General features: G+C 56.5%; 1 protein-coding gene across 1 annotated transcript; it reads left to right on the top strand.

The window, feature by feature from the left end:
* Nucleotides 1–4,570: 4,570 nt before the first annotated feature.
* ANGPTL4 (angiopoietin like 4) lies at nt 4,571–10,082 on the top strand. Its single transcript, XM_032883812.1, has 7 exons — nt 4,571–5,007; nt 5,185–5,295; nt 5,426–5,543; nt 7,692–7,805; nt 8,142–8,237; nt 8,326–8,607; nt 9,523–10,082. Exons 1-7 carry the CDS (start codon nt 4,672–4,674, stop codon nt 9,702–9,704), a joined length of 1,239 nt encoding a protein of 412 aa, XP_032739703.1. The 5' UTR covers nt 4,571–4,671; the 3' UTR covers nt 9,705–10,082.
* Nucleotides 10,083–10,364: the final 282 nt, after the last annotated feature.

Genomic DNA, 10,364 nt, shown 5'->3' with positions numbered 1-10,364 from the left:
AGGAGGAGAAGGAGAAGAAGAAGACATTTGCAGTGGGTTTAAGCCCAATAATAGCTCCCAATCTTCCTGGGAGACAAGCCCCCTCCCACCGCCTCTCTCAGGTCAGGTGACCTCTCTGTGCCTGTTTCCTCTTCTTTCTTTAACTTTTAAACTTCTGTTTTAATTTGGGGCACCTGGGTGCCTCAGTCGTTAAGCGGCTGCCTTCGGCTCAGGTCATGATCCCAGGGTCCTGGGATCGAGCTCCGAATCGGGCTCTCTGCTCTGCAAGAAACCTGCATCTTCCTTTCCCACTCCCTCTGCTTGTATTCCCTCTCTCTCTGTCAAATAAATAAATAAAATCTTCTTAAAAGAGAGAGAGAACATTCTGCTTTTTTTTTTTTAAGTAGTTTCCACACCCAACATGGGACTTGAGCTCACAACCCAGAGATCAAGAGTCCTGAGCTCTACCATCTGAGCCAGCCAGGTGCTCCTCCTCTTCTTTAAAATGGAGAGTAAGGGTGCCTGGGTGGCTCAGTCATTGGGTGGCTGCCTTCGGGTCATGATCCCAGGACCCTGTGATCAAGGCCCACATAGGGCTCCCTGTTCAATGGGAAGCCTGGTTCTCCCTCTCCCGCTCCCCCTGCTTGTGTTCCCTCTCTCATTCTCTGTCAAATAAATAAATTTTTTAAATCTTAAAAAAAAAAATATGGGGCTCCCGGGTAGCTCAGTGGGTTAAGTCTCTGCCTTTGGCTCAGGTCATGGTCTCAGGGTCCTGGGATCGAGCCCCACATCGGGCTCTCTGCTCAGCAGGGAGCCTGCTTCCCCCTCTCTCTCTGCCTGCCTCTCTGCCTACTTGTGATCTTTCTCTGTGTCAAATAAATAAAATCTTTAAAAATAAAACGGAGATTAAAACAGGACCGTGCCAACCTCATAGGGCATACTAAGTGAATGAATGTATGTAAAATACTTAAAATAGTGCCCGGGCACAGAGCGGGACAAATAGTCATTGGCTATGGTATTAGCTATCTATTGAGTTAGCTGCATATTGGATCCGGCTTGGGGGTGTGCCTCATGACGTTGCTAACACGTACCAGCTGAGGCTGCATCATTTGGAAGCTGGACTGGGGCTACAGGATCTGCTTCCAAAATAACCCCCTTACAAGCACCTGGGTGGCTCAGTCGGTTAAGTGCCCACTTTCTATTTTGGCTCAGGTCCTGAGATTGAGCCCCACGTCAGGCTCTGCGCTCAGTGGGGAGCCGGCTTCCGGTTCCTCTCCCTCTGCCCCTCCCCCCTTTCTCTAACAATCAATCTTCAGAATAGCTCCCTTGCCTGGCGACAGGCTGATGTTGATCTTTGTGGGGGAGGGGACCAGTTCATCATGACACCGTGGGGATTTCTCCAAAGGGCTGGTTGAGTGTCCTCACAGCATGAAGGCCAGCTTCTCCCGGAGTAACTGATCTAATCAAGAAGACAGAAGCCACATGGTTTTTCATGATCTGACTTAGGAAGTTGCACACACCATTATCTCAATAACATCCTCTTGGTTATACCACAGGGATGTAAGGGCACGGGTGACTGGAGGCAAGAATCACAGAGCTGTTATGAACAAAGCGGCATATCACGGCTCCCAAGAACACAGTTGTGAGTCAGCTAGCCTGGTGTCAATTCCTAGCTCTGTCCAGATCATCCTGAGAATTTCAACAAGGACTTAATCTTTTTTTTTTTTTTGTCTTCAACTATAAAATAAAATAATAATAGCTCTTAACTCCTTTGGAGTTGCTATGAGGATTCAGTGAATACATAATCACTTTAGATAATAGGAGCGTTATGTTAAGAACACAGTAGGTTGTTTGCTGCTATTTTGATTATAAGCGGTCTCTCTGCTGACAGACTGTCCCACCCCCCAGAAGACTGAAGACTGGAGATTAGTAAAGAGGGACAGAGGGACCCTTTGTAACCTAGGTTCTAGAGACACAGATGGAAAGATACACTTCATGAGACCATGTACTGTGCCAGAATGAAATCTCCAAAAACAAACAAACAAACAAAAAAAAAACAGTACAGGGGCGCCTGAGTGGCTCAGTGGGTTCAAGCCTCTGCCTTCAGCTCAGGTCATGATCCCAGGGTCCTGGGATCGAGCCTCGCATCGGGCTCTCTGCTCAGCAGGGAGCCTGCTTCCCCCTCTCTCTCTGCCTGCCTCTCTGCCTACTTGTGATCTGTCTGTCAAGTAAATAAATGAAATCTTTAAAAACAAACAAACAAACAAACAAAAACTGCCCCCCCAGAACATCCCTCTGACCCAACAATGAAACAGTCTGTCCCCCCCCACCCCCCCGCCTTCTCAGTTGTTTCTTGAGTACCTGTTGTGTGATAGCTTCTGTACTGGGGCCATAATGGTGGGTAAGACACTCCAATCCCCCATGTCAGCTACTCTGGTCAAAGCAAATAGCATCAGGAAGGTGACACATGGCCTTGGATCTCTCACCAAACCAGGGAAGCAGTGAAATGGACTGTTTTTTTTTTTTTTTTAAAGACAGATTCTTTTTTTTTTTTAAGATTTTATTTATTTATTTGACAGAGATCACAAGTAGGCAGAGAGGCAGGCAGAGAAAGAGGGGGAAGCAGGCTCCCTGCTGAGCAGAGAGCCCGATGCGGATGCGGAGCTCAATCCCAGGACCCTGGGATCCTGACCTGAGCTGAAGGCAGAGGCTTAACTGCTGAGCCACCCAGGTGCCCCTGAGGGGGGGCAATTTTTTAGGATGCTGTCCAGAGCCAGCTCCTGGGGCCCCTGGACAAATTCTTCCTCGTATCACCTTCACAGCAGGTGCCTCTAAGAACTTTTGGCGCGGTTTGTGCCCTCTGAAATGAGGCCCAGAGGACAAAGCCCAAAAGGCCATCATCAGGTTGAGAAGGTAACTGATCATTTCTCTCAGAGGGAGAAGCCAGGAGGGAAGACAGCATCCCCTGACTCCTGTATCACCCACCCAGGGAGAGAGGCCAGGGCCTGGGGGATGGGCAGGCCGGCTGCCAGAGCAGATGGTGGCTGTCTGGATCTACTCCTTGCAGCAGAAAGACTCTCCTTCCTGCCCTCCCCATCTGCCTGTCACGGCTGCCGCTGGGATCAGCCAGCCTGGCATCTGGCCCGGGGGCTGGGCCAAGTGTATGAGTGTTGACCTGCACGTCAGCCCCGGGGCATGCAGTTTCAGATTCCAGAGGCTGAGCTGGCTTCGAGCCCTGCCGAGTCAACTCTGTTCTTGCTGGAGCTCCAAGCCAACCTGCCCAGGGTTCTTCCTGGCACACAGGCTTTTCTTTGCCAGCCTCAATTTCCTGACAGGGTAGAGTGGAGCTGGTGGGGAAGGAGGGAAAGGACTTCAGTCAAAGTTTGTTGAATGAGGGGCGCCTGGGTGGCTCAGTCAGTGAATCGACTGACGCTTTGGTTTTGGCTCAGGTCATGATCTGAGGGCTTGTGGGATCAGGCCCTCCATCCAGCTTCTGGCTCATCAGGGAGTCGGCTGGAAAGATTCTTGCCCCCTGCCCCTCCCCCAACCCTGGCTCAGTAATAAGCACGCTCTCTCTCTCAAAATAAATAAATCTTTAAAAAAATGTTTGTTGAATGAATGCTTGGACTTTCGGAAGGGACATGGTCCAGCCCCACAGCCTCACTGAGTGCTTCCTTTGTCCCAGCCTTGCCCTTCCCCCAGGCTGAGTGTTGGGCTTTCTCCAGTAGCCTGGGAATTACTGCCGGATAACAGGACTGTTTGTTGAATGAATGAATGAATGAATGAGCAGGGGGAGCCCTTCTTTCCTCTATCAGCTCTTGCTGTTCCGAGGTGTCTGCTTTGATACAGGCCAAGACTGACGACACTACAGACCCTGGGGTAGAGGGTAGACTGGGGAGTGAGCCCCGAGCTGGAGGGTGAAAAAGAGAGACCCGGGGCCAGCCCTAGGACGCTCAGTTGCGGGAAGTGCGATGAGAGACGTTAGACGATCCCACAAACACATCTGCAGTGACGAATCCGTGAGCGGGAAGGAGCGTGGCAGCCCAGAGACGGCTCCCTAGCGGTCCAGCCCGGGGCCTTCCGCTGCTCTCCTCTCCGGGAAGTCTCTGGAGGCGGGGGTGTTTGAGGTGTCCCGGGCTCCATGCCCGGCCTTGCTGGACCCAGCGCACCAGGGCCCTTTCTTATTCGTCTCTTTCCGCCCTCTCCCCAGCTTCTGACTTGGGGAGCAGGGTCCGGAGGACCCCCAGCCCCGAGGGTCCCCGCTGACCGCAGCGGGTGCGGCGTGGAGGGCTTGAGATCCAGCGCTTGGAAGGGGGGGTCGCGGAGAGTCACGTCTTGCGTGGTCGGCGGCGAAGACACTCCGAGGCCTGGCGGGGAAGAGCTAGAGATTTGCATCCCCCGGGCGCCCCTCCACTCGCAGAACTAGCCGACCCCGGGAGCACAGAACCCCACCCCCGCCGCACGCCCCGCCCTCGGCACTCCCTGCGCCCCGCCTCCGAGGCTCCCCCTTCCCTCTGCACCGGCCTTATAAAAGGGGGAGTCGTGGGGACAAACCAAGCCCAAAGGGCTGGAGGCTGTGATCCGAGGTTCTTAGTGGCTTCTCACGTGAGTGTGTCTCCGCCAGGGCTGCCGCGTCTCCAGCCCTCGACTCCCGAGCCCCGGCGTCCCCGAGTCCAGGACACCCCCGGAAGGATGCGCCGCGCTCCGACGGCTTCGGCAGCCCTCATGCTGTGTGCGGCCACCGCCGGGCTGCTGAGCGCGCAGGGCCGCCCCGCGCCCCCTCCTGAGCCGCCGCGCTTCGCGTCCTGGGACGAGGTGAACGTGCTGGCGCACGGGCTCCTGCAGCTCGGCCACGGGCTGCGCGAGCACGTGGAGCGCACCCGGGGACAGCTGGGCGCGCTGGAGCGGCGTCTGAGCGCCTGCGGAGCAGCTTGCAAGGACTCCGGGGGGTCCGCCGCGCCCCCGCGCGCGCCTGAGGGTCCGGGCCCCAGTGGCGAAGCTGTCCCCGACACTCTCCGCAGCCTGCAGGTACTGGTGCTCCTACTTCTCCTCCGCGAGTCTTAAACGGTGGGGACCAGTGGGGACTGGGCGGGGGATGCATTCGGGCTTCCCTGGGAGGGAGAGTTGGAAGGAGGGACCGGTGGATGAATGGGGAGGCTTGCCGCCGAAGACCGGGTCCTCACCACTGTTTTCCCGCTCTCCCAGACTCAGCTCAAGACTCAGAACAGCAGGATTGAGCAACTCGTCCACAAGGTAGCCCAGCAGCAGCGTCACCTGGAGAAGCAGCACCTGAAAATACAGAATCTGCAAAGCCAGGTGCTGATGCTTGCCCGGGGTGGGGCAGGAGGTCGAAGCTCTACCTGTGGGTGTGGACTTGGAGGCGGGTTTAGCAGCTTAGAGCCCCGGGAGCCAGCCAGACCTGATATTCTCCTCCTGTCCCGCCCAGGTGGGTCTTCTGGCCCCCACGCACCTGAACCACCGGGTGGCCAAGCCTGCCAGGAAGAAGAGGCTCCCCAAGATGGTGCAGCTTGGGGGCTCTGCTCACAATATCAGCCGCCTGCGCAGTGAGTGTCCGGTCTTTTGCTGTCCCCTGGCAACCCCCCCCCCAACCACACATACACACACACACACACACACACACACACGCCATTCCTGTCCCCCTCCTGGTCTGGTCCACCTTACTGGGAAGAAGAGAGGCCCCAGCTCTGGGTTCCTGGGGGCTCACTTGTCTCTCAGGTAAAGGGCTGATGGGGGTACATCCCACCTCATCCCTGCCCCTGACCAGCCAGGCCACCCCATCCTTCTTCCTGCCAGTGGCTCTCCCCAAAGCCTCACTGGCCACTAGCTGGAGCAGGGATTGGGGAAGAGGGTCCAGGAGGAAACAGAGCTGCAGGGGCGTGGGGAAGGGGGTGTTGCAGTGAAAGGACACCTTCCTGAAGGCTGGGACCTCCTCTGAGGGCACAGTGGTGGACAAGAGGGTGCTAGCCAAGGATCCTGGAGTTCTGGCTGGGTGAAGAGAGATGGCTGCCTGGGATGGGGGTTCTGAGCTTGGGCGCCCTATGGTCTCTTGGAGTACAGATCTAGGAGGGGGGCAAAGGCAGGGAACCTCCATGTCCCTGCCCAGACACACCACTCACTCTTGAATCTCTTACAAATCCAGGGTTCCTGACCCACACATCCGGTCCCTCACCTCTCTCTTAGTCCCAAAGTCTCTGATCACCCCCCTTCCTTCTCCCCCATTCCTGCTAAGAATGAGCCTTTGCGACTGTCACAAGTTCTGGGTCCTCTATTGTGTATCCCAGATCGCCCCAAATCTCCTCCCGCAGCATGTCTCTGTGTGTCTGGCACAGGATCCCAGCTCCTGGTTTTTCTGTCCCCACCCTAAATTCAGGGCTCTCGTTGGCCACTGGCTTCCCTGTAGTCCCCCTGTCCCATCACCGCAACCTGGCATGGAGAGCTATGTGCAGCCGATTGAGTGAGAGCTCAGGCTTTCCCCCTTCACACCCTGGGGCTTGGGGCTGGCTGTCAGCCCTCTCATCTTGAGAGCTCCTCCTCCCCTACCCACCCACCAGCTCCCTGGCTGACTCTTCCTCTGTCCCAGGCCAGTAAGGGTCCAGTGTACCCTCCCACCATCCCCCCTGGGGGGGGGCTTGGAGCTAGCCAGCAGCCATAGGTCTGGGCTGTGGGATGTGAGCTGTGGGGTGCATGGGTTTGGGGACTCCCGGACTCGGGGCTCAGCCCTGCCAAGTAGGGGAAGGTTCAGAGCTGGAGAGACAAACAGCTGGTGTTAATGGAAGCCACATTGGTGGTTTGGCCGGGCGCCGTCCAGATTGGAAGAGAAGAAAGTAGGGGAAAGGGGAGCAGCTCCAGAGGCCGGAAAATGTCTCCAGTCACGCTGGCCCCGCCCCCATCCACCCCCCCTCCTCCAGTGTGGACTTCCCCCTCCCTCTGGCGACCTTTCCCCTATTTTCCTGGCTGGGCTGGGGATGGGACTTACCCAGCTTTTGGACCTCCGGGCCCCTTCTCCCTCTTCCCCTCCTTCTTTTCCTCTTCCGTTCATCAATCCTTCCCCTCCTGGAAACCCACCCCTGCAAACCCCATGCAGGCCCTCACCTGACAAAGCAGGGCTACTTCTGCTTGGCTCCCCTTCCCCCTTCCCCCTTCCCCACTCTGGCCCAGCTTCTCACTCATTCCTCTAGTCTCTATTAAACACCTGCTGTGGGCTAGGATCAGCCTGGGCACTGGTGCCAGACTGGGCAAAGAACCACTCTGTCCCTGGCCCCATGGTATCCTTATTCAGTGGCAGAGAGACCACCAGATGACTCTAGTGGTGTTGGGAGTGGGAAATCATCAGTGCTCCTTTTGGGAGGCTGGCCTGGTCTGGGAGTCAGGAAAGGCATCCCTTCTAGAAGCTGGGATCTTTAGAATGAGGCAGGAAAGGCCTGAGGGAAGAGGGCCCTGGGCAGCATGACTGGCCTGTGCAAAGTCCCTGTTGCAGGAGGGCTCGTGGGGCGGGGAAGGCTGTGTGGCAGGAGGTTGGAGGGTGGTGTGGGGGGAGGGAGGATGACTCAGGGACCATCCAGGAGGGAGCCTTTGTGAACCTGGGACTGCCCCCTCATGTTCCTGTCACCCACTGCCAGCCCCTCACATGCCTGTTTCCTGGGAACCCTCCTGCCTCACTCTCCCTGCTCCTCTCTCTGCCTGACCTTCAGGGCTGCCCAGGGACTGCCAAGAGCTGTTTGACGAGGGAGAGAGGCAGAGTGGACTGTTCCAGATCCAGCCTCAGGAGTCCCCACCCTTCCTGGTTAACTGCAAGATGACCTCGGGTAGGATTCACGGGCCCCCTGGGGTCATCTCTTTCAGATGTGTCTCCCCACCACTACCCCTTGTTGAGCCAGGTTCCGTGGGCCCCGAGAGCTCTCTAGATTTCTGCTCCCCCCCTCCCTCCCTACTGGGTCCTTGGGACAATCAATGCTCTAGGCTGAGCCCCCTGCCCAGTGGCCAGCCCACCTTTGACCATCTTCATCCAGTCCTTCTGGGCTGTATGAAAGCAACATTGCCCTTTCCAGATTTGGAGGCAGTTTGGGGTTTGAGAGTCAGGTGGGGAGTCAGAATCCCCCGCCAGCAGGGTCCTCCTGACGACATCGCACCTTTCTGGGCAGATGGAGGCTGGACTGTAATTCAGAGACGCCAGGATGGCTCTGTGGACTTTAACCAGCCCTGGGAAGCCTACAAGGCTGGCTTTGGAGACCCCCAAGGTGGGTATTTTCAGTGGGGCCAGAGGCACTGGGGGCAGGAGGGGGCGTGGAGACGGGTCTGTCTCGCTGATCAGCCTCTCCCTGGTAGGTGAGTTCTGGCTGGGCTTGGAGAAGGTGCACCGCATCCTGGGGGACCGCGGCAGCCGCCTGGCCGTGCAGCTGCATGACTGGGAGGGCAACGCCGAGTCACTGCAGTTCCCCGTCCACCTGGGCGGTGAGGACACCGCCTACAGCCTGCAGCTTACAGCTCCCGTGGCCAGTGAATTGGGGGCCACCACTGTGGCGCCCAGTGGCCTCTCCCTGCCCTTCTCCACTTGGGATCAGGACCACGACCTCCGTGGGGACAAGAACTGTGCCAAGAGCCTCTCTGGTGAGCAAGCTCTGCCCCTCCCTGTCCTGCTTTGTACCTCAAGGGCAAGACCTCCCCTGCCCCCCTTTCTGCGTCCCTGTCCTGCCTTCAAGGCCAAATTCCACCGATTCTCTGCCTCCTTTTCTCCTTACGTGCTGTTTGCCTTTGGGCAGCTGACTTAGCCTCTCCCGCCTTCAGTTTGCCGTCTTTAAAATGGGTGTAGCCAGTGCCCACTCCATAGGCTTATTTTGAGATGACATTTGTGGGATAGTGGCTGGCATGTGACAAAACCAGCAAGATAAACCCTGTTTTGTTCTAATGAAATCAGAGGCAGAGCCTAGGCCCTGTAAAGTAAAATCTGTGAGGCCGCTTTTTGGTGGGTCCAAAAATGATGGAAAACCAGTAATTTCAGTGGGTCAGTCTGATATATAAATTGATGAGCCGGACAATGATCATAGAAAGTCTTTAATAAACATATGCCACTGGGGCTCCTGGGTGGCTCAGTCGGTTAAGTATCTGTCTCCAGCTCAGGTCATGACCCCAGGGTCCTGCGATCGAGCCCCACACTGGGCTCCCCCTGTTCAGCAGGGCACCCGCTTCTCTCTCTTCCTCTGCCTGCTGCTCCCCCTGCATGTGCTCACTCTCTCTCTCTGTCAAATAAATAAAATCCTTTAAAAATAAAATAAACATTTGCCATGTGCCAGGTACAGAGAAGGAATGTGCCACAGTCATAGCCATGAAAGCTGTAGTTACTGGGAAGTGGGGGGGCCCTTTGTCACAACCTGGGGTCCCTCCGGACACAGTGTGACAAGCACTAGAAATGTCTTCCCCTCTAAAGTTTGTAAAGTTCGCCCCCTAGCCTCCTCTCCATCCCAGCCCCAGCGGAACCACGAGGACCCCAGCCTGACCAGGTTCTGTTTTCTCGGACCCCAACAGGTGGCTGGTGGTTTGGCACCTGTGGCCATTCCAACCTCAATGGCCAGTACTTCCGTTCCATCCCACACCAGCGGCAGCGGCGTAAGAAGGGCATCTTCTGGAAGACCTGGCGGGGCCGTTACTACCCACTACAGGCCACCACGATGCTGATCCAGCCCACAGAGACTGAAGCAGCCTCCTAGCCTCCTCCCTGGGGCCTGGTCTCAGGCTCATAGAGGATAGTGACTCTGACTCTGGCCCAGCATGTGGCCACTCCCTGCCTCGCCAGGGGCTCAAGACGGGGCCATCTGGAGCCTCGTGGACAGAGAAGCAGCTCACAAGTGGAGATGCCCCCTTTTCCGAGTGGGGGAGCTGTAGGTGATATCCTCTGAGGACAGAGCTGTAGGGCTACAGGGCACAGATTCCTGGAAGCATGAGACTGAGGGGTGTTGAGACCTACTCCTTGCCTGCGTAAGGAGTTGGGGACCTGGAGGGACCACTTGGGGGCAGCCAGGCCAGCCCTCGAAGGCGGATTCAGTCACATTGACTGGCTGGGGGACCAGGGTTCCCATGGGCGCCCAGGACCCTCACCGTGCTCCGGAGTGTGGGTGCTGTGGGATGACCCAGCGCCCGGGGTGTCCGGGCAGAGCTTGCGAGAATCCTTGTAATAAAAGCAACCTCAGAACATTTCATTCTTCTTTGTTCTTCAGTTTGTTTTTTTAAAAAGTGGGCAGTTTCAAAGTCCACAGAAATATGTTCCCAGGATAGAGGGTGAACACTCCCAGATTTTTTGAGGACAGCACTGGTTAGTCCTACCACCTGACAACTGATTTTAATTTCCTTTGTTCATGATTTCGCAACAT

Source organism: Lontra canadensis, unplaced genomic scaffold (assembly GCF_010015895.1).
Source record: "Lontra canadensis isolate GAN:19392208 unplaced genomic scaffold, GSC_riverotter_1.0 scaffold88, whole genome shotgun sequence".
NCBI classification, from domain to species: domain Eukaryota; kingdom Metazoa; phylum Chordata; class Mammalia; order Carnivora; family Mustelidae; genus Lontra; species Lontra canadensis.
Note: the sequence above shows the minus strand (reverse complement) of the source record. Positions and strands in the feature narration are given on the sequence as shown.

Coding starts and splice junctions, on each gene's coding strand:
- ANGPTL4 (XM_032883812.1), top strand. CDS start 4,672: ATGCGCCGCGCTCCGACGGCTTCGGCAGCCCTCATGCTGTGTGCGGCC. Junction 5,008..5,184: donor ACACTCTCCGCAGCCTGCAG/GTACTGGTGCTC, acceptor CCGCTCTCCCAG/ACTCAGCTCAAGACTCAGAA. Junction 8,608..9,522: donor CTGTGCCAAGAGCCTCTCTG/GTGAGCAAGCTC, acceptor GGACCCCAACAG/GTGGCTGGTGGTTTGGCACC.